The sequence below is a fragment of the Zonotrichia albicollis genome, chromosome 7 (assembly GCF_047830755.1).
Source record: "Zonotrichia albicollis isolate bZonAlb1 chromosome 7, bZonAlb1.hap1, whole genome shotgun sequence".
Taxonomy (NCBI): Eukaryota; Metazoa; Chordata; class Aves; order Passeriformes; family Passerellidae; genus Zonotrichia; species Zonotrichia albicollis.
The window spans coordinates 17232437-17254972 of NC_133825.1; the positions used below are offsets into that span (position 1 = coordinate 17232437).

Genomic DNA, 22536 nt, shown 5'->3' on the forward strand with positions numbered 1-22536 from the left:
GCTGTTAGATATGAAACAGCCTTAACCTACAGATCACTTTTGCTAACTTTGTCCAGGTTTGAAATAAGATGTTAAAACAAGGCTCTTTAGCCACAGCTGTGACACTGTCCCTGAAGAGTATGACACCAGTGCCTGTGCTGAATTTACTTGAATTACCTTGAATTTACTGACAGTCATGTGATATTCATGTGGAATCTTACCTGAGTTATTGTTTACCTAACAGGAGTTGACTGGAGAACAGAAGGAGGGTGCTTTCTCCAATTTTGCTATTTCCAAAGAAACTGTCCAGCTTCTTCAAGGTAAGTTTCTTGGCAAGGTGTGACCATAGAATGTTGTGTTTTTATGCTCAAACCCCCATGATCAATAAGCTTTGAGATGTGCTCTGCTCGTGCCCATACCAGCAGGGATGCTGTGCAGCCATTGATTGCCTGCTCTAAATACACCTTTGAGCACACAATTTCCTGTTTGCAGTGTTGTCCAGTTCAGCCTTTGCAATAAAATTCTAAACTACATGAGCCAAGGAAAAAAATTATATGTGGGAACTTTTCAGTTAAAGGTTATTTTGGTGTGAATAAAGGAAAACCAATTATATTTAGTATCTGAATTAGTAAAAATTAAGAACAGAAGGGATTTTGGGGTGTGAATTATTTGAAAGGAAGAGGTTTTCACAGATAGCTGAGGAGTATTGCATAAATAAAGGCACAGTGCTGACAGTCTCTCATAAAGGCTGATAACTTCCTCTGTCCTAGTTAGCACTGTGTCTGGTGGGGTGAAGTGGCAGAATAAAACTGACAGTCCCAGGGCACTCTTTGCACATGACTCATCTGATCAAATAAATCAGTGGAGGTGATGATACACTCCTGACATACTTTAGAGTTGATGGCAGTTCTTCTTGCAATAATTTTGCAATGATTTCCAGTGAAGAGTGTGAAAGAACAGTTGTAAAATGACCATATTAAGGAACTCTCTTGCAATTGCCCCAGCTCGAGGAGTGACGTACCTGTTCCCTGTGCAAGTGAAGACCTTCAACCCCGTGTATTCTGGCAAGGATGTCATTGCTCAGGCACGGACTGGGACAGGGAAAACATTCTCCTTTGCCATTCCCTTGATTGAGAAGCTTCAGGGAGACTCACAGGAAAGAAGAAGAGGCCGTCCACCAAAGGTAACTGTGCCTGCCTAGGATGGTGATTTGCTTTGTCTGACATCTGAATGATTCAGGTATTTCAGGTCTGTGCAGGGCTAAGCTAACCCACATTAAAGAGGATTTGAAAGCTGTGTCCACTGCATCCTGTGCTGCCTCCCAGCCTCTGAGGAAGAACAAGCAGCTCAACAGCTCTATCCACTTGTCAGTTCCTTTTTCTGCCACAGGGAGACCAAAACTACAGGTGGACAACGTGTTCCTGTGTAATTCTGCTCAGTCACGTTACCAGTTGAGGGCTAGTGGCTCCTGGATGCTTATTTTTCTCCTAAATTGCTAACAGATTAGTTACTAATTGTAACTTGACAGCTTGTTAAAAGCTGTCTACTCAAACATGTTTCTTTCTAAAACACGTAAACAGTGGGAGGTTTTAAAAATAGACTTAGTTTCACTAGGAACACCACCAAATGTTGAAGCTTCTGCTCCAGGGAATGCAGATTTGTTATGAGCTGTGTTCATTCTGCTAAGAATACCACGTGTGGTTTTTCACTGAATTCCTGTGATGCCTCCAAAAAACCTAGAGAGGCCAAAGCTGAGCACATGCTCATTAATAATTTCTGTCAGTTTGTTCCATCTTGTCAGTCATCTCACAGATCACCTGAAGGGCCTTCCAAAAGTAGCACTAGCAGTTTGGTGTGCATCTGCCTGTCACAGTTCTAAATAAGATTTAAGTCCCTCCTATCCTGTTCAAAAAGATGTTAGCCTGTCCTAAATGAGTATGTGTTCAAGAATTTAATGATGTTACAAGAGACTTGAGCAGTGTGTTTCTCCAGTGTGTTTCTCTCAAATTTTAAAAAGATTTTTTTAAAATGTTACAAAAGGTCAGATCTAAATTAATGATGGCAAGTCTAGTGATTTCTTGGCAGAAGCCATGCTGAGAAAACATCTATTTTGTCTTTTTTTCTCTGCAGGTTCTAGTTCTTTGTCCAACAAGAGAGCTGGCAAACCAGGTTGCCAAAGATTTCAAGGATATCACAAGGAAGCTGACAGTTGGTTGTTTTTATGGAGGAACTCCCTATAATGGACAAAGTAAGTGACTCTTAGGACTAATAATTTAAATATTATTGGGTCTTTCCAGACACACAGTTATAGCTCAAAAACTGGAGACTATTAATGGGAAATTCAGCAGTTCAAAGTGTATCTTCTTGTGGAGATAAATAGCTGTGGTTCTCAGTTTATATTCTTGGTATTACTTATCTCCTCATGTACCTTAAATAAAAATGGAACAGTATGCTGTGTGTGTAACCTGTATCTAGGTTTAGATTCTTGGAAACCCATTTTCATTAAAGATGTTTAGTCTAGTTTAGTTAGCTGTGACTGGGTAGGTGTTTTTGCATGTGGTAAGGGATATGTAGAGGATTTGTAAATTGTTGTGATAGCATAATTTACTGCCTTGGTGATTGTAAACAAGGAATTAGAACGAGCTCTTTCATTGTGATACATCTTGAGACATTAGGGATGGTTTTTTTCAGAACCTCAGGGAGGAGTTGATTTCAGTAATTCGGGTAGTTTAATAAATATTTTTTCAAAATTCTCCAGTTAAAGTAGATAATTTGGGAGGAGCTGACTATTTCTAAAGAATATTAAAAGAAGCTTACCCTTGCTGCTTTAAAGCACAGGGAGAGGGAAGGGTGGTAATGGTAAGTTCTTTTTTTTTCCTTCTGGAAGAGCAGTAGATTTTCTACCTTACATTTTTTCCAGCTTTTCTCTTCCAGTTCATCATTTGTTCTCACTTTTGTAAGGAGAGTACTTATGAATGGTTTAAGAAGCTGTTGAGTTGTGTAATAACGAAACCAGAGAGTGCTCCCTGGCTCACTGCTGACTGTGTGTTCCCTGTTTGCCAGTTGACCTGATGAGAAGTGGCATTGACATTTTGGTGGGCACCCCTGGTCGGATCAAGGACCACCTGCAGAATGGCAAGCTGGACCTCACCAAGGTCAAACACGTTGTGCTGGATGAGGTTGACCAGATGCTGGACATGGGGTTTGCTGAGCAAGTGGAAGACATTTTACGAGTTGCATACAAAAAGGGTAATCTCAATATTGAAGCAAATATTAAGAAATATTAATAATAATTTAGTTGGCAGAAATTCAGGTATAAGGTGATTTTGTTTAGAAATGACTGAATGTTATTGTGAATATGTGAGAGTCATTCACAGAAGCTGTGCAGAGCTTGGAGTCCAGTGCTTAGGGGTCTGTAAATAAATGTCTTTGGCACCTATCTTTAAGTTGTGCTTAGCCTTCTTCAAATTAAAAGGAAATAGCTTTTTACCCTTTTCACTGCTTGAAAACAGACTGGAGTAACTTTTTCATAATCTTGAAATGATTTAGACTTTCTAGAATATTTTTTACTCCAGGTGTTGGTAATGCATAAATCTAAAAAGCTCAATTGGCTTCCTTACATCAGGTACTGATATTTATCTTCATTTTTAATCACCCATATAATCAACTTGTGTACATCTGTTAGGTGAAATGTATGAGGTTTGTGAAGCATTGTTTTGTTTTTTTTGTTAAGATTCTGAGGACAATCCCCAGACACTGCTGTTCTCTGCCACTTGCCCACACTGGGTGTATGATGTGGCCAAGAAATACATGAAGTCCAGATATGAACAGATTGACCTTATTGGGAAGAGAACTCAGAAGGCTGCTACAACAGTAGAAGTGAGTAAGCTCATGTGAAACATTTTCAGGTTTTTTCCCTTTTCTTTTCTGCTACAAAAGTCACCTTCCTAAGGTGCATTGTCTCAGTGATGAAAAAAAATTCAGAATTTTTTCCAAGCATAAGGCACATTACAGCTGGTCAAGTTGGTTTGGGGTTTAGGATCTGTCTTCTCACATCACAAGTAGAAAGAAGATTTTCTTGTCAGTTTTGTGGGTTTTCAGAGAAAACCTGAATTTATCCAAGCTGTAAGCAAAAGGCACTCATGAACATCAGCCTGCTGCTTTTAATTCTCCATGGACATCCCAGCTGGCTTCTGGTTTCTGTATGCAAGATACTTTTTTTCAAACTTCCTGTAGTATCTCACCTCAGCAGCCCTTTGCTTGCTGTGCAGTAAATACCATAGCAAGGAATATAATACATATATGGAATATAATATATATAATACATACATGCTAGAGGCCTGATTTTCTCTCACTGTAATTATTTTGCTGAACATTGGACTAATTTTGGTGGGCATAAATAAGAACCTTATGGATTTTGGATGTTCCAGGATCATGAGTTAGCACATTGTCTCCATCAGGGAACTGTATAACTCTTTACTATTTCTGTATTTAACAGTTCCAAATGTATTTTAAAAGAATTTTAACTTTACAGAAGCTAATCACTGGAATTTTTTTCTGTAGCATTTGGCAATAGAGTGTCACTGGTCTCAGAGAGCTGCAGTTATTGGAGATGTCATTCAGGTCTACAGTGGCAGCCATGGCAGGACCATTGTCTTCTGTGAGACCAAAAAGGAGGCAAACGAACTGGCTCTGAATGCTTCAATCAAACAGGTATTTTATCAGGTGGATTAAGTAACAAAACCTGTCAGAGATGCATCAAGCCCATGTTGATACCAGACCTATGCTGAGTAAGTTTTAAAGAGAGAGTTTCAAAGTGCATAGGGCAGGCTTTTGTGTGTGGCCAGATAGGATTTCACTCTTTCTCATAGATATAAAACAAAAATTGTAGATTATTAATTTGACACAGCCAAGCATTGCATAGATGCTGTGGATGGCAAGTTAGGGCAGGGTTTTCATATGTCTCAGTAATTAGACATGAGCTGAGACACACATTGTCTCAGTTCTGTTTTCCTACCATTAAAGGCCTTTGAGGTATATGAATAAGAATTACTAAGTACATATTGTGAGACACCTAAAATATGAAATCAGGGAATTCAGTTCTTCTTCTTGACCTTGCCACTCAGTACCTATCAAGTACCAAGATTTTGTACCCAAAACTGACCATAGAATGGAGCACTGTCTTGGATTTTGGTATGACTGTAAATAATACTGTTTTTCAGGATTGCCAGTCGTTGCATGGTGACATTCCTCAGAAGCAGAGAGAGATCACACTGAAGGGTTTTAGAAATGGTTCATTTAAAGTTCTGGTTGCAACCAATGTAGCTGCCCGTGGTTTAGATATCCCAGAAGTTGACCTGGTTGTACAGAGCTCACCACCAAAGGTAGGAGACTGTTATGTTGGATGTTTTGTAATAATCTGTACTCTTGTTTTCAAGTGATATAATGCTACCAGCTGATGGTATTGATCACACAGAGTTCATCAGCTTTGTGCTTAAGGGAGAGAAACATCCAGATACGTAGAAGTAGTTTCTTTGAGGATTTTTTGGGAGTGTGTCAGTCCCTAGTATGTTTAAAAATTATTTCGTTAAAATGTCTTCTTTTGAGGCTGTTCAAAGCCTTGGAAGCTGGGTGTGGTGATTGCAAGGCTGGGAGCAGTGGGAGGAATGATTCTCTTGAATGGGGGTGAATGTGAGGTGTGGACCGCAACCATGAGAACATTGGTGCTGAAATTCTGAGGGTTTAAGAGAAACAATGTAATGTTTCAGTGAAGAAGATACTAATACTTGCAAAAATGCTGCTGTGGATGTGCAGGGGGGGAATGGGTACACACACTCCAAATGTGGGGTGACGCATAAAGAAAAGTTGATCCATGCTCATGGCTTTGGTTTTCAAGCCATGATTTCTAGATGATTATGGAAAAGCCTGTTTGGTCGATATTAGTGAAACAATGTTTTGTGATTTAATTCTGTGATGCACTTGCTGTGCATTGTTCAGGCCTAGCTGTAATGGCTGCTGTGGGTGCTGTGATGCAGTGGACTGATGCAATGGCAGTGCATTAGGTGACTCACAGGCCCTCCCTCTGTTTCTGAAGGATGTGGAGTCCTACATCCATCGCTCGGGGCGCACGGGCCGCGCCGGCCGCACTGGGATCTGCATCTGCTTCTATCAGCGCAAGGAGGAGTACCAGCTGCGACACGTGGAGCAGAAAGCGGTACGGCACAGCTTGCTTCTCACTGCCACACTCCCATTTGTTAAACTGCACTTTATGGGGCACCCAGAGGAGCTTTGGGTACCTCGAGGAGTGGCTGCAGTGCTCAGCGCAGCAGGGAGAGCACTACAGATTCTAACACCCACAGCTTTTCAGCAAATGCCACTAAGGTTGTCCTTGTGGGAATGAGAAAAAACTCGCAGTGTTTCTGTGTGGTGTTCACCCTGGTTATCATCTGTCAGTGATGTGCATATGTGCAGCTCTCCTGAGAACTGTTACTTGCATTTTTGCACTTTGTGCAGTGTTCCATATGCTACTTTCCTCAACAATTGTGTGGTTGTGATGAGATGGTTTATTCCTGGCACGTAAAGCAGTGTTACATTTAGACTAAGGCTCTGTAATTTGTACTTAAATCCAAATCTATTAGACTAAAAGTAGTAATTTAGAATTTGTAGGACTCTGTCTTCCCCAGAAATGTACCAAAGTGGTTTCTGTTTTCAGTCTAAGATCACTGAGTCATTTAAACTGACCTGGTACATAAAAGCCTTCTAAGTGTTACTGTTTTCCTGTAAGCTTAACCTTACAATTTTCACTAGGAAAAATTGGAAATTTAAAGGTGAAAATAAGAAGAAAAATGACAGAGTTAAATGCTTGTTGTATTGGAGTTCAGCACTGCTTCTTTAGAACTGAATTATTTTTGGTCTGCAACTTTTATTTGTCTTTTGGCTTTTAAATTTCAGGGCATTACATTCAAGCGTGTTGGTGTTCCTACTGCAACAGACATAATAAAGGCTTCCAGCAAAGATGCCATGAGGTGTGTTTGGGGACTCAAGCCCTGCTGTATCCTCCTGCCTTCTTCAGAAGGGCTGTTTGAATTATTCTTTACTGTCTCTTTGAACTTTCTCTTTGAGCACTGTTGAAATCTTGGGCTACTGTGATTTTTTTTCTATTCCAGAGCCTACTGGTGCATAAATTGTTCATATTTTTTTGCTTTAACTACTTAGGTGCCTGGATTCTGTTCCTCAGACTGCTATTGAGTATTTCAGAGAATCTGCTCAGTTGCTGATAAAAGAGAAGGGACCAGTTAATGCTCTGGCTGCAGCCCTGGCCCATATTTCGGGTGCTACTTCCATTGAGCAGCGCTCACTGCTGAACTCGGATGTGGTAAGGAAGGGCCTGTGGCTTAATGCTTGTCTTGAAACTGGAAGGAAGCAACACACCTCTGTGTTGTGTGAATAGAGAATTATCTATCTCCTGACCATTTTGTTTAAGGACTACACTTTAGCCACTAGGAACTACTGGTTTTGTTAAAAGCAATAATATAGTGGCTGTAAGGATACCTGGTGTCCTGAAACACTACCTACTTGAAGATTTAATTATAAACTGTAAATTGGCAGGTTTCTCCTGTCTGATATATGCTGAAGCTTATTCCTGTGCCTGAGTGGAACATGCCCCGTTTCTCTTTAGGGGTTTGTTACAATGATACTCCGTTGCTCTGAAGAAATAAGCAACATGAGCTATGCCTGGCGAAGGCTGCGGGAAGTGCTGGGCGATGATATTGATCGGAAGGTGAACAGGATGTGTTTCCTCAAGGGAAAAATGGTAAATTTCTGGTTTGTTTCTTTGATACTGGGCTCTTCTGAGTGCAGCCTTTTCTTAGCAATTGTCAGGGGAGCTGTTTGGTCTTTTTCTCTATTCCAGGCACTATTGATGCTGGGCCTCAATCTGTTTTTAGTGCTTAGGGCTCTGCTGGCATGCTCAGGAGGTAGGATAATGCATGGCTGTGGGGATAGCAGAAAGGGTGCAAGGTATGAAGCGTGTTAACTCTGCCTTAATGACAAAACAGAAAAGTGTTTCTTAGGACAGTCAGTTCTAAAAGTGCCTGCCTGTCAGGTGTAGAATTGTGGGCTCTCTTGTTTTTAGTTGCAGTCACTTAAAACGCTTACCTTGTATGCATTAAAATGATTCTTTCTTTTTAGGGTGTGTGCTTTGACGTTCCTGTGGCAGACCAAAAAGACATAGAGGTATGTTCATTGCAAATTCCGCGTGCAGCAGGCTGAAGGTGAAACTGGCTGGGCTGGGTTAGGCTGAAAACATTATGTAGCCTTTATCCTGCCTTTCCTAGTGGCAAAAGGGATTGCTAGGGAGGAATTGAAGAACACAACAAGCTCACAGTGTTTCTTTTCTAAGGCATTCCCCTGTGACCAAAAGTCTGTAACTTGAAACATTAGCACTGACAAAAGTGGTGCTGGATTCATCTTTGTAGGCTGCAAGCTTTAATCCCCTTTTCTGTATTCCCTGCCTCTGGTTTTCACCCAGAATTCTCTCCACAGTAAAAGGAATTCAGATTTTTGCTTGGTAGCCATTAATATAACCAAAATTATTGATCCCTTCAGTTAGAAGCTCGAACCCCATACATCAGCTCACAATTTTACCTTTTCAGTTGGGCAGGTTTAATGATTATTACATACCCTGTGTCTGCATTCCTAGAATTTAACTTGCTGTGTCTGACTCTATTCCCACAGGCAAGGTGGGAAGATTCAAAACACTGGCGTTTGTGTGTGGCCACCGAATTACCAGAGCTGGTGGAGTCTGCACGAGGAGGAGGAGGAGGAGGAGGCAGTGGTGGAGGGAATGGCCGAAGCTTCTCCAGCTCCAGGAATGGTCGGCGTGGTGGCTCTGGTAGAAACAGGTTCAGGAGCAGAGGCCAGAAACGAAGTTTCAGCAGAGCCTTTGAACATTAACTTCAACAATTCAGAAGTGAGAAAAAAATGGGACTGAAGTATTTTATATTACATTACACTAGGCTGTTTCTGTGTGTCCGTACCATTGGAGAAAATACTTCATTAAGATATTTTTTTTTGTCAGTACTACTTTGCTCATAAACAAGGTTCTGTTCATTTAAAAAAAAAAAAGTACAAAGGAAAAAAACCCAAAAAACCTGCAAGAAAAAAATAATTGTTTCTTTTGTTTCTCATATTGCTCTTTGAATCTTTCCATAATATGTCTGTTGCGTTCAAAACTGTAGCCTGGTTCACTGTATAATACATAGATCTGAATTGCTGCTCAAACCTGTACATTTTCTGACGAAATTAAATATTATTTTACAACTTCATATTTTGTTGTGACGTATTTGAAGCAGTATTTTATAGGTGGAGATGTGGGAAGGTGCCAGACTGGGGACTGTGGCAGCAGGAGCCCTTGAAAGAAAAATAAATCCATTTGGTTTTTATTTTGTGGATTTGTAATGAAGCTCTTCTTTCCCTAAAACATAGTAGTTAGTTTCTGTCCCAAGTTATCACTCCTTATAAAATGGGGGTAGGAAAAGCAGTTTCAAAAGCATGAGGGGAAGCCTCCTGAGGAGCAGGACCTGTGAGGGAGACCCATAATCCTGTGAGTGTTGCAAAATGTGGAATATGTCAAGTTTATCACGTTGGTAAGGATGTTCTTCAGTGTAAGATCTTAGTATGTTTTCAAGCCTATCAGTGGAACGAATAGCAGCGGCCCTTACTCAAGGACATCCTGGAGCTAACAAGCTTTAAGGATAAAGTGAATCAGTATGTTGATATGTACAGTGTTGGGTTGGCAAAATACTCAAGGTCCGCATATCCTATGGGTGAACAGTGTTTTAGTATTGTAACTAAAAATCAGGGCTGTGGGTCAGAAAGCTGCCTACCTAGGGGGTCAAGTCCCTTTTCCCGAGCATGAGGAGACGTTGTCTGGGATCACTTAACTGGTATGGAAAGCACTAACCAACCCCTATGGCGGGGCTGTGCTGGGCACGTTGCTAACCCTGAATTTCTGTGTGTGAATGATGGTGGCGCCACACTTGTGCAACGCCACCGAGCACCCGGCCTTGCGCAGCTCCGAAATCATTGGGGTCTCTCAAGAGTGTGGCATTATCGGCTTGTTGCACACCGGGGAACGAGCCCGGTTTGGTGGGCAACCAGGGGAGCCCCGTGAGAGGAGCTGTGTGGAGAGCACCGTGAGGGGAGCACCGTGCGGGGAGCTGTGTGGAGTGCACCGTGAGGAGCGGTCCGTGAGGGAGCTCTGTGAGGGGAGCTCCGTGGAGCGGATTGTGCGGAGCGGTCCGTGAGGGGAGCCCCGTGAGGGGAGCTGTGTGGAGCGGATTGGCGGAGCGCTCCGTGAGGGAGCTCTGTGGAGTGCACCATGAGGGGAGCCCCCTGAGAGCAGCTCTGTGGAGCGCTCCGTGAGGGAGCTCACGGCGGCGGAGGAGCTGACGGAAGGCGCGGGGGCGGCTCGGCGGAAGGGGCGGGGCGGGGCGGGGCAGGGCGGTACGGGCGCGGCGGCCGCATGGGGGCCGTGTTGGGTCGGGCAGCGCGGCTCGGGCTCCCCGCGGCGCGGGCGGCGGCGGTCCCGGCCAGCGGCGGCGGGCGGCGGCTGGGCTGGCTGTGCGGCGCCGGGGCGGGCCCGCTGCTGCCGCTGCTGGCGGCGCTGCCCCGCGGGTCGGCCCGCCCGCCTCACTTCCTGCGCGCCGGGGCGGGGCGCGCGTCCTGGGGCCGCCGCGCCGAGACCGGCCCCGCCACTGGCGCTGGTAGCAGCGCTGCCGCCGCGCACCTGCCCGGGGAGCAGCCGGCAGCCATGCCCGCCGCCGAGCCTGAGCACAGCCCCGCCGAGCCCCAGGCCCCCGCCGCCGCGGAGTCGGTGCGGCGCGGCCGCCGGAGGAAGGTCAAGGTGGGAGCGCCACGTGCGGCCGCGGGTGCGGCCATTTTGTACGGGCTTGGGGGCTTGAAGGTGGCTGGGGCGGGCAGGGGGGAGAAAGGGGCTCTGTCCCTCCCTCCGTGTGACCGCGGCTTTCCCGCTGCAGGAGGAGACGCCGGGGAAGAAGGTGAAGCAGCAGGTGAAGGCGAAGCGCCGCGGTAAGGCCGAGGCCGAGCAGGCGCAGCCCGAGGAGAACGGGCTGGGGGATGACGACTTCGAGCCTCCCGTGGCCAAGAAGACGAAAAAAGTTCAGGAGAAGAAGAACGGCTTGGTAGGAGAGAGTGACGCGTCCCAGCAGGCGGTGAAATCTGCCGCCGCTGTGAGCGGCAGCGTGACATCCCCGGCCGCCCGAGAGCAGGACAGCGACGCCGAGGTATGGCTGTTTGCCGGCAAAGCCTTTGTCTTGGTTAATTAACGTTAATTAGTGGGTTTAATAACGCGTACTGCGTGCTGTGTGGAAACTTGAGTTGTGGGGGAGCACGAGGCATGTGTTGTAGGCACATTGTGCCGCGGCCATGCGCTTGTTCCTGGGCATGGGGAACGCCGAGCACCCGGCTCGGCAGCGCTTGCACCAACACGTGGGAGCTTCTCTCTCCATGTGCTTCCCCCTCCCGCTAAATCCCGAGTGGGTAAATGTCCTGCAGGGAAGGCGGCTGGCCAGGGAGCAGTTTCCGTGTGTGCTGCTCTTCGTGTCACGGCTTGTTGGCGTCCCTCAGCACAAATGTTTCTGCACAGGCAGCCGCGGACCAGAACCGTGCCGTGCTTTGTGCTGTGATGGTTTTTCTCTCTCTGGTGGCAGCACCTTAGAAGAGGAATTGGCCAAGTGTTCTGTAATGGAGAGCCACAGTTATGCTCATTAATCCACACTTCTCACACAAACGTGCAAGGGCCTCTGTGGTAGTTTTGTGTCTAAGGTGGGAACATGAATCAAGAGAGCTTTTTGTACCTCAGCTGTAACGATGTGATCTATTGTGTCTCTGAAGTAAAAGCCAAATTTTGTGTTTTGAGTATTTACTCATGTGTACAGTAAAAGCCAAATTTTGTGGTTTTGAGTATTTACTCGTGTGAAGTTCAAAGCTCTTTGCGTGGTGTAACACATAGAGGGAAAATCCTGCTCTGCACAATGAATTGTGACACCAGATGTGTTTTATTGTGAAAAGCAGTTTTCTCGTGGTTTCAGTGGACTTTAGTTAAGATTTTTAACAAATACTTTCTATTTCCTGACTTGCCAAGCATATATGTACAAGTGCCTACATCAAAAAGATTTTCTTTTTCACTGAATAAAAAGGAGGTATCTGGTTAAACTGTGGTTGTGAAGCAAATGCACAGCTTTTATTGAGTGGCTGTGTATGGTATGTTCTATGCTCATTTTGGAGGGATGCTAAATATTTTTTCTGGGGTTTTTTTTTTAAATCATATTAGGAGCTGACAGAAGAAGCAAAAGAAGGCGCCTTCTCTAATTTCCCTCTCTCACAAAACACTATCAACCTTCTCACAGGTTAGTTCATTTCTGTGTTTGGTCAGAATTGTGCTCTGTTACTTGCATAAACCAAGGGTAAATACTCCTAAATTGTGTTACATTTGTATGGTAAGGATGGCATGAACAGTCACTGTGGATTCAGAGAATCTGCTGTTAGTAGAAAAGTTTTCTGGTTTGTTCAATTTCAGGTGCCTTAATATGAGATTATTCTTCATGGAGTGGTTATTCTTAGATAGACATTCTAGAGACACATTTCTCATCAGCATCATTCTGTGTATCTTCACTTCTGCTCCTGTGTCTGCTGCCTACAATATTGCTTCTTAGACAAGCCTAATGGAGTTTTGTGTGTGAAGAATATTTGCCTTGTGTGAACAGATTTTCAGGTCTTCAAATGGATTGTTTAGTTTCACAAATAGTTTGGTGCATTTTCATCTCTCTCTGTGATTAGTTTTGTTGAGGAAGCAATTGCTGTAGGCTTCTTGTCCTCTGTGTTGGGTAGATGAACAATTCTTGTCTGTCAGAAAAAATTCTCCTTTTTGCTTTCTGTTTTCCTGTTCTGAAGTTTCTTTTGGATGGCTTGTTTCACTTCCACTGGGAAAAATCTCTTTGAAGTTTGTTTTGAAACAAGCTGCATCACCTTCTTTCCTTCAAAACCCAGCTACCACAAAATCTTGAGCTGCATCAGAAAAAACATGTTGGATTTTTTCCTTCCTCTCCTGTTGCCTTAAATTGCACATAAAAAAGACTGTATTTCATCGTGGCTACTCAACACTCACTCTGTAGGTGGAATATCTTTTGTTCTAAAGCAGGAATAAAACACAAAAATATGTGGTTTTCTTCTAAACTGCAGTTTCTGTTGTGTGCAGGGTTTGAGGTGGTGTGCCCTTCATATTTGGGCAATTTACATATGAGGACTTGCAACTGTTAGTTCACCTTTATGAAACCTGTCTCAATTTTCTTACAGCCCGAGGTATAAAATACCTGTTCCCTGTGCAAGTGAAGACTTTCCAGCCCATCTATGATGGCAAAGATGTGATTGCTCAGGCTCGGACAGGAACTGGGAAAACCCTTTCCTTTGCCCTTCCTCTGATTGAGAAACTCCAGAGTGTCTCACAGGATGGGAGGAGAGGCCGTGCACCAAAGGTAGCTCACACTTCAGATTTGCACCAAAACCTTAGAGCACGGCACGTTTTGAAAGTGATTTTACTGTTGCTTTGGGGTTTTGTGTTGGGGACTTCTTTGTCCTTTGCTGGTTTTTGGAATAGGGAGTGGTTTGCTCAGATCAGGAGGTAGAGTGACAGAGTTTAGCAGCATCACAGTAATGACACACTCTGTGTTTGGGGTCCCCAAACAGTCAGGGCACTGCAGCAGTGCCTGGAACTCCCAGGCTGCTGTCCTTGGGCACACAGGGCATCATGCACTTTGGGCTTCAGTCCCCTGCCTCTTCTGAGTGAGTCACCTGGATTGTCCCTGCTTGCTGAGTTGTTTCTCACTGTAAATTCCACCGGGAGAACTGAAGGCTTTTGGGGTTTTCCCCCCCTCTCATATCTGGATCCTCAGGAGATGCAAGTGGAGTTTACCAGGGATGGAATTGGCAGCCTGATGCCAGTGATCAGATCCCCATTCCCATGCATGTATTTATCATTAGGCTGCAGAACTGTATACACTCTGCAGATTTGTTGCTTGCCTGAAAGATTTTAAGAGATTAATTCAGCTCTTTGTGCTTTTGGTTCATTCTTAAATGTTGGGGGTGTTTAATTTGTTTTAGACTTAAGTGCCTCTCCCTTTTTTAACTTAAACGAAAAGAGGGAGAGGGGAAGGGTAGATGCTGGAGGAAGGCAGCTTGGTGGAGAAAAGGAGGGATGTGTGGCTGGAATGCATCATGCTGTGTGTGTATCTTTAAAATCTAACTGCACCAGATTTACTGGCTGTTTCTGCCCTTTAAGGCTGAGCTGCACCTTCCTTGCCCTTGGTAATGTTGCTGAAGTGTCTTTTACCCGACTTTAGCATAAGAAAACCAAGACAACAGTAATTTTCTTTCTTGTAGCACTTTCCCTTGTTCCCTCCTGCTGGCTCTGAGGCTCCTTGTGGCAGGGAATGTTAATAACTTCAACATAAGCAAGAAAATTACTGTTGTCTTGGTTATCTTGTAGCACTTTCCCTGGTTCCCTCCTGCTGGCTCTGAGGCTCCTTGTGGCAGGGAATGTAAATGTTGCTGGGAAGCTGTGGGCACCTCTGTGTAGTGTGAAGATGGGAGTGCAGGCTGTTTGACATGAAGTGAACTCTTTTCTCCTACACCTTCTCCCAACACAGCTGCATTTTTGTCTGCTTTTCTCTCCCTTCAGGTGCTGGTTCTTGTTCCAACCAGGGAACTGGCCATTCAGGTAGCCAAAGACTTCAAGAATTTCACAAAGAAGCTGTCAATTGCTTGTTTTTATGGAGGGGCTCCATACAAAGAGCAGCGTAAGTAACTGCCAAGGAGTTACTCATGGGTTGGAGCTGACTTTCTCCAGTTGCACCTCATAAGTAAAAATGGACTTTTTACTCCCTCAGACTTTGAGTTCAGTCAGGAACTCAAATGGTGTGGCTTTCAAAGCAAGCACACAGCCTGGGTTGAATTATTTTAGTTCCAATAAATCTTTAGGGAAAAGAATGGTTGTAGTTCTGTGAAGTGTCTAGTCCTGTTAATTTCTTCTTTATTGTGTTTTTGTGTGGACACAGAGCAGGACTGGGTGACAGTGCACAGAAAGGGGAGAGCTGTGTATGTGCCTGTGGCTCTGTGTGTCTCCAGAGGTAGCTGTGACAAAGGTTATCTGGAAAACACAAGTGTTTCCATGTAGCTCTGCAGGTTTCTAATGCCAAATGATTGTTGCTTGGAGATTGGTGTGTTTCCTGTAACTTCAGTGAGGTTTGGCTGCTGCTTCTGACAGAGCAGGAAGGACTGCACTGAACTTCTGTGTCTCTTACTGTGGATGTTGTGCTTTGTGCTGAGGTTAAAGGCAGCAGCTTCTTGCTGCTGGAATGAAAAGTGTTGCTGTTGGTAACTTTTTATCGTGCTGTCTCTTCTGACACTGCCCTTGTTTCTGTCTTCCAGTTGATGTCCTTAGAAGTGGCATTGATATTCTGGTGGGAACTCCTGGCAGGATCAAAGACCACGTTCAGAACAGCAAGCTGGAGCTCTCCAGTGTGAAGCACGTTGTTTTGGATGAGGTGGATCATATGTTGGACATGGGCTTTGCTGAGCAAGTGGAAGAGATCTTGGGATCATCCTATAAGAAAGGTGAGCTGAGACATCAGGGCAGGAATAGGGGGCAATGCAGAAAACACAGTTTTGCTGCTTTAGCAACTCTGGGTGCACCTCGAACTTAAATTCTCTGTGTGATGCTAGAAAAGGGGAAGGTAGAGTTGGAAAAGGTTCAAAGAGAGGTGACAGAAGGCTGAAGGGCTGGAGTGGCATCTCTGGAAGGAGTAGAGTGAAAAAAAAAGGGAAAAAGCAGCAAACCCAACTCCTTGATCCCTAATGTTCCTTGTCCTGAGTGAGGTGACTTGAGCAGAGGGTTGGGGTTTGGTCTGTCTGTACACTTGTCACCACACACAGCTGACAAGGGAATATTTGCACTTTTGTGATGTAGTAGATGTTCAGCAAAGCTGTCAGGTACCAGGTATGGTGCAGGAGGAGGTTATTTTAATGTGTGGAACTCCTTGCCACATTTCACTAGTGCCAGAATTTCTGAAAAGGCTTGAAATATTAGAAATAGAAATCACTATGGCTTTGAAAGCCATGAAAAGCTGATTGTTGGCAGTGTGAAAGACTTGGTGCCCACAGAAACGTGTCAGTGTGAGAGCACCTCTTGCTCTTTTGTCAGTTCTCAAGTGTCAGAGTCGATGGCTTTTCCTTGCAGGCTCTGAGAGCAACCCACAGACGCTGCTGTTCTCTGCCACCTGCCCACGGTGGGTTTATGATGTAGCAAAAAAGTACATGAGAGCTGAGTATGAGCAGATCGACCTGGTTGGGAAGAAGACTCAAAGGACAGCCACAACTGTGGAAGTGAGTTCTGCTGCAGGGGCTGAGAGCGAGTGGCCTTGAGAAAATGGGTTGTGCATTGACTTCATAAATGGGTGTGTGGAATGGCTTTGCACATGGTTGACACGCAGATTTTGTAAGCAAAGCTTTCATGTGGGACCTATCATTTGCAAGCTTAAAAAATTAAAATGCTTTTTTTGTTCATTCTGTCTGTCCTGTGCATGGCTTAGATTAACACAGGTTTCTTGTTTCTCTCCCAAACAGCACTTGGCCATACAGTGCCGCTCCTCTCAGAGGGCAGGAGTTCTGGGCGACATCATCCAGGTCTACAGTGGCACCCATGGCAGGACCATTGTCTTCTGTGAGACCAAAAAGGAAGCAAATGAGCTGGCCATGAATGCTTCTCTCAAACAGGTACTGGGGCTGAGAGGAGAGCAGTGGTTGGGGTTTGCAGGGGTGGAATGCCCTGAAATAAATAGGGGGTTGCAACTGTGTGGAGAAAATTGTTTCTGTGCATGGTTTTAAAACTGTGAAAAAAGCTGTTTCTAAAAGTTTAGCTTGAAGTTTAAGCATCCTCTTGGTAGAGATTATGAATTTATTCCTTTGGCTTTAAAATAGTGCAGGACATGGATCAATAGGAAATACACAGCCTATGCTGAATAACCAGGAGATAGTAATAATTGTAAAGTAATAATTGTAAGAAACAGGAGCTAGTGTAGTGGACATGTCCCATCTTATATTAGTGTGCTTTTTGGATTCCCATCTCTTAATGGCATTTGATGTTTGAACAGTCATTCAGGAAAATCCAACTAATGTGTAGAATGGAATAAATGCCTTGTTGCCCTTGGAAGGTTTGCCAAGAGTTTGTTTGGAACAGAGTGATCTGTTGAGCAGGTCTCCTGTGTTTGCTTGAATTACTGCCCTTTTTCTGAATGTGAGGAAAAGTGCTGCATATTTTTCAGAGAAAATCCTGTTTGATGCCAAGTGCTTATTTATGGAGAGCAAACAGGGCTGGGAATACATGGTTTGCCTGGTATTAGAGAAATCTAATGTACCATCCCCATTCAAAACTTGCAGCAATAATTTCTGCCTGTTGGCCATGCTGCTTTCACAGTAAATCCCAGAGAAGGATCCAGCAAAGTAGGATGCTTTGCAATTATTTTCTGTTGCTCTGCACAGTGTTTTGGGGTTTGCAGTTAATCTTTAGATGCTGCATCCTGGACTCCCATGAAATGTCATGTTAATGGCTTGTTTTACTGACAGGATGCCCAGTCCCTGCATGGTGACATTCCACAGAAACAGAGAGAAATCACATTAAAAGGCTTCAGGAATGGTGTGTTTGAAGTGCTGATTGCAACAAATGTAGCTGCCCGTGGTTTGGATATTCCTGAGGTTGACCTTGTCATACAGTGCTCACCACCAAAAGTAAGTCATTAAAGGAAATTAAAATTGGATTAATTTTTTTTTGTGCCAGAATGGTGGGTTATTTCTCTGTTTCATCAGAAGTGTGTTCTGTTCCAATTAATTTTTGAATTAATGAATTTTTTGTAAATGCCTGGCCTAAAATTTTGTAGTTACAGTTTTACAGTTTGAGCTTTGATTAAAATCTTGGGTTTTGTTTACTCTGGAAACTGGTAAGATATGTTTTGACATTGTGAAACTTTCCCGAAATCTTTCTGAATGTTGCTGAGTTTCATAAAAATCTTAAAATATTTCTGCTGCTTTTTTAATCTTTTGAAACTCCAGTGGAGCTTTTTATTTAGAAAACTTGCAATGTCTGTCAGCAGTGTTGGTTAAAGCTGAGCAGCCTACTTTGGGTGGGGGAGCACATGCAAACCTGAGTGATTTATTGTAAGTTTAGGTATAAACACATAGTGTATCACTTCTTAGGCTTCTGAATTTGGGTTGAGCTTGTGTTTAATGTGAAATGTCAGCAGTTTAAATAACACACTGCCCTGAATTTTGAAGGATGTGGATTCCTACATCCATCGCTCCGGGCGCACGGGCCGGGCGGGCCGCACCGGCATCTGCATTTGCTTGTTTCAGAGGAGAGAAGAAGATCTGCTGAAGCAGGTGGAGCACAAAGCGGTGAGTTGTGCCTCAGAGCTTGCTTAAGGAAATTATTCAGCTCCTAACAGGACCCTGCCTCCCTTAGGCTTGGTAATCAGGGGTGGCTGAGCCTAGAACGGGAGTCTCCAGTCCCATAAAGGAGCAGGCCTGAAGTGCTGGTGTTTGGTGTTTGGAAATGCTTCTGTGTGGGCTGTTCTTGCTTTGCCTGAGTTTTCCCATGCTGGCAGTCCCCTGTGGATGTCAGCAGGCAGCCTGGGACAGGAGTGCCCAAGGCAGAATGTGCCTTGCATCACAGTCTGCATGTACATTGGAGTAAAGCTCCAGATTAACAAAGCTTTATTTTAACTCAGCTTTGTTTTAGCTTTAGAAATGACTTAGCAAAGAATATGTTGATCTTGCAAACAGTAAGTAGAGATCTCAGCAGTGTGATTTAGGCAGGATTGAATTGGACACTGCTGAAAATACCTTGAATTTGTTTTCTTGATTTCAGGGTATTACCTTCAAGCGTGTAGGAGTTCCCTCTGCTACAGATGTCATTAAAGCTTCAAGTAGTGATGCCAAAAAGTAAGTTTATTTGCTTGTTCTTAAAGAAGGTTTCGAGATGTTGTTGCTCTAGATGCTTAGAGCTTAATGCACAGTCAGGCCTGTATGTGAGCATGGCTTTGCCTGTGTTGTAGGAGTCAGCTGCTTTGTGTATAGACAACATGAGATGGTATCAGTACATCTCTGTGTGCTCAACATAGACCTTTCCATAGCACATTATATTCTCTAAGTTTTTGCAAAGAATTAACCCTTGTTTATAAAGTCAGAAATGAGTGACAGAAGAGGGAAATGCTGTCGTGAGGGGAAACTGATTTTGTCTGCTCAGATGACATGGTGGAAGCAGCGTGCAAAAAGCAGTACTTGGTATAATGAGGAGTCACTCTGCAGCAGTGAGGGTGTGTTAGCCCTGGACTGTGTTGTTTCTGAGGGCTGTGGCTTTTATTCCCTGCAGCTCTGTTTACATTTGCTGTCCCTGTGGTGGAAATTGCCTTGAAGCAGGTTATTATAATTAGTGAGGATTTGACCATGGTGGGTATGGTGTTGGGTTCACTGTGTGCTGAAAAATGATGGGAGGAGCTGTTGTACCAGAAATGGCATTACAGCAGGAGCTGTTCTTAGTTTCCTGTCTTTTTTCCCCCCCCTGCCCTTTTCAGAAATAACTGATTTAGGGTATGTCTTGAACATGGCTGCTCTTCACAAAGGCCTTTTCTTACCTCTTTAAACCCTTCTTGTTACTGTGTAGGTTGCTGGAGGCCGTTCCTCCCTCTGCAGTGGACTACTTCAGAAAATCAGCTGAAGAGCTGATAGATGAGAAGGGGGCAGTGGCTGCCCTGGCTGCAGCCCTGGCACACATTTCTGGGGCAGCTCACATCCAGCAGCGCTCCCTGCTCAACTCCACAGCTGTAAGTGATGGTGCACCCTGGTGACAGGGATGGATGCATGAATTGTTGTGTGGCATCTCCTTCCCAGGCTTTTTCAGCTGGGTGTCTGAATAGCTGTTACCCCCAGGCTCCTGCTGTGTTGCTTGTTCCTTAGCTGAAATCAGCTCTTTCCAGGAGAAACTTCAAATCAGTCATTTTTTCTTGTGATGAAAATGGGAAGATTTTCTCCAGAGAATGAAGTGACAGAAGACTTCAGTCCTCTAAGAGAGTTTTAACTAATGATTTTACAAGCAAATAGATTAGTTTGTGCTGTTGTAGTTTCCTCTTTATCAAGAACCTTGATAAGAATCTTCTGCATGTGTCATATTGCAAGCATGGCACGCGATTGCCTGATCTCAGAGAGATCTTGGCTGAAGGAAAGTACAGCACTTCTGTTTTCTAATGCATTTATGGAGAATGTGGCCCAGGGCACGGTGTGGTAACCCAGTTTTGCAAGAGTATCAGTTTAGGGTTTTTTACCTGTTCTCCAGCAGCAGGCTCAGCCTTGTTTAAGGTGTTTCTCTGTTTCCTGCAGGGCTTTGTGACCATGGTGCTGAAGTGCTCCATAGAGATGCACAGCATGGGCTATGCCTGGCGGGGGCTGAAGGAGCAGCTGGGCGAGGAGGTTGATAACAAAGTGTCTGCCATGCGTTTCCTCAAGGGGAAGATGGTGAGAGGGGCCAGCCCTGGCAGTGGAGGGATGTGGGGCTTTGTGAGTGTTCACATGTCACCAGTTTGTGCAGGGATTGAGGCTGGAGTGCTGAACTACTGGTACAGACTGTTGGTACTGCACTATCCCTACTCAAATTCATTTCTCAGGAAATTATAACCTATCTTGAATATGCTGTTTATGCATATGCTGTTGGAAATAAAAGGCTTTGATGTTAGTTGAGTGCTTTAAAACACTTACTAGAGACATTACTCTTAAATGATAATGCAGGAATTACCTCCAAAAAAAAAGCATCAGAAATAAATATATGTCACAGACATGTTTTCTGAAAAATCCTTTCCTTAGGATTTTTCCTCCTGAGAAGCTGAGAAGCCTCAGGAACAAAATGTAAACAATGGTTATCTGCTGCTGTGGAATGCATCAGGTGCATCTGTGATTGGTCTCATGTGGTTGTTTGTAATTAATGGCCAATCACAGTCCAGCTGTCCAGACTGTCTCAGTCAGCCACAAGCCTTTGTTACCATTCTTTTTCTGTTCTTAGCCAGTCTTCTGATGAAATCCTTTCTTCTCTTCTTTTAGTATAGTTTTAATATAATATATATCATAAAATAATAAATCAGCCTTCTGAAACATGCAGCCAACATTCTTCTCTCTTCCCTCATCCTAAGACCCCTGTGAACACCATCACAATTATGTAGTGGGATTGGTTATTGAGGCCTTTATTCTTTCATTGTAAATTTGTGCCTTTTTTTGTTTGTTTGTATTTTTAGGGCGTGTGCTTTGATATCCCTGTTGATGAGCTGAGTAACATACAGGTATGTTTGTGTGTACTAGCCTTACTTCTGGCAATGTCAGTCTGAACCCCACTGCCCCTTCCATTCTTACCCTGGGCCTACTCTTCCTATTAGCCATGTAGAGCTTGGCTGAGCTTCTAATTCAAAATCTGCCCTGATTGGGGCACTACAGGCAGTAGCTCAGAGCTGGCTTTAAAACCTGGTGATTTGGAAATTGGCAACTGCTGTATAAGACTGAGTGTGGGGCAGTTAGGGAGGTTTGTGGTTTAATAAGGATTTTGCATAGGCAACAGAGTGATTAGAAAGAACACAGCATGATCATTAGAAAATACCCTGCTGTGCCTCTTCTCATGTCCCTTCCTATATTACCTGATTTCATGAAACAAAACTCTATGGTTGTTGGCTAGCCTGTGCTTCGGCCTCTCCAGTTTTCTGTAGACTTCATTCCCTCTTGCCTCTTGTGATTGTTTATCCTTTGTCACAGGGCTGTGTGTCCCAGGGGGGATCTGGCGGCCTGTTTTGGCAGGGGTGGGGTTTGTCTGGAAGGCCTTTGCATTCAGCATTGCTTCTGATGCCTTGCACGCCCCTGCAGCACATAAAGGTTGCATTGCTGTGCTTTCAGGAGCAGTGGAGGGACACGCGGCGCTGGCAGCTCTCGGTGGCCAGCGAGCTGCCCGAGCTGGAGGAATATCCCCAGGAGGCAGCACGAGGCTTCTCCAGGTTCGGGAACAGCAGGCAAGGAGACTTCAAGAGAAACAGCTGGTTCAAGAGTGGAAATCGGGGACTTTAACAGAGCACTCGCTACAGATAACGGGACTGAGCTGAATTTTATGAGGCAGTAAAAGCCTGTTAGACACTCCTCTTTGTCTTTATTCCTTGATAAAGCAGCCTGGCTTTGAGGATGGCGAAAAAATCACGTTTGCTGAAGTGACTGGGTGTTTTGGGAAATTGTTTTTTTGCCCAGCAAGGTAGCTGCTGCCTGTGAGGGCATCTGCGACCCAGCAGTGGGTGTGCCTGGAAACTCAGCCCTGTGAGGGAACAGAATTCATCCAAACACGGACAGTGACCGTGAGGCAAGGGAAACTCCTTGCTTCTTCAGCAAAAAAATCGGGTTCTGAAATAA

The 22536-nt window shown here is 44.3% G+C and overlaps 2 protein-coding genes across 2 annotated transcripts in view; both read left to right on the top strand.

Moving 5' to 3' along the window:
- The window catches only part of LOC102065845 (nucleolar RNA helicase 2), a 10726-nt gene extending 1421 nt beyond the window's left edge, over positions 1–9305 (top strand). The window contains exons 3-15 of the mRNA XM_074544434.1: positions 224–299; positions 984–1162; positions 2110–2227; positions 3043–3228; positions 3713–3858; positions 4543–4692; positions 5202–5363; positions 6074–6193; positions 6931–7004; positions 7195–7354; positions 7658–7792; positions 8170–8214; positions 8716–9305. Of these exons, the coding sequence (XP_074400535.1) occupies positions 224–299; positions 984–1162; positions 2110–2227; positions 3043–3228; positions 3713–3858; positions 4543–4692; positions 5202–5363; positions 6074–6193; positions 6931–7004; positions 7195–7354; positions 7658–7792; positions 8170–8214; positions 8716–8934 (1770 nt within the window). The 3' untranslated portion in view covers positions 8935–9305. The remainder of the gene's footprint in view (positions 1–223; positions 300–983; positions 1163–2109; positions 2228–3042; positions 3229–3712; positions 3859–4542; positions 4693–5201; positions 5364–6073; positions 6194–6930; positions 7005–7194; positions 7355–7657; positions 7793–8169; positions 8215–8715) is intronic.
- A 1153-nt stretch (positions 9306–10458) lies between these two features.
- Positions 10459–22272, top strand: LOC102066028 (nucleolar RNA helicase 2). The gene is made up of 15 exons (XM_074544435.1): positions 10459–10885; positions 11019–11285; positions 12335–12410; positions 13357–13535; positions 14738–14855; positions 15487–15672; positions 16295–16440; positions 16681–16830; positions 17680–17841; positions 18385–18504; positions 18977–19050; positions 19772–19931; positions 20485–20619; positions 21390–21434; positions 22036–22272. The coding sequence occupies exons 1-15, from the start codon at positions 10505–10507 to the stop codon at positions 22201–22203; spliced, it is 2367 nt and encodes a 788-aa protein (XP_074400536.1). The 5' UTR covers positions 10459–10504; the 3' UTR covers positions 22204–22272.
- Positions 22273–22536: the final 264 nt, after the last annotated feature.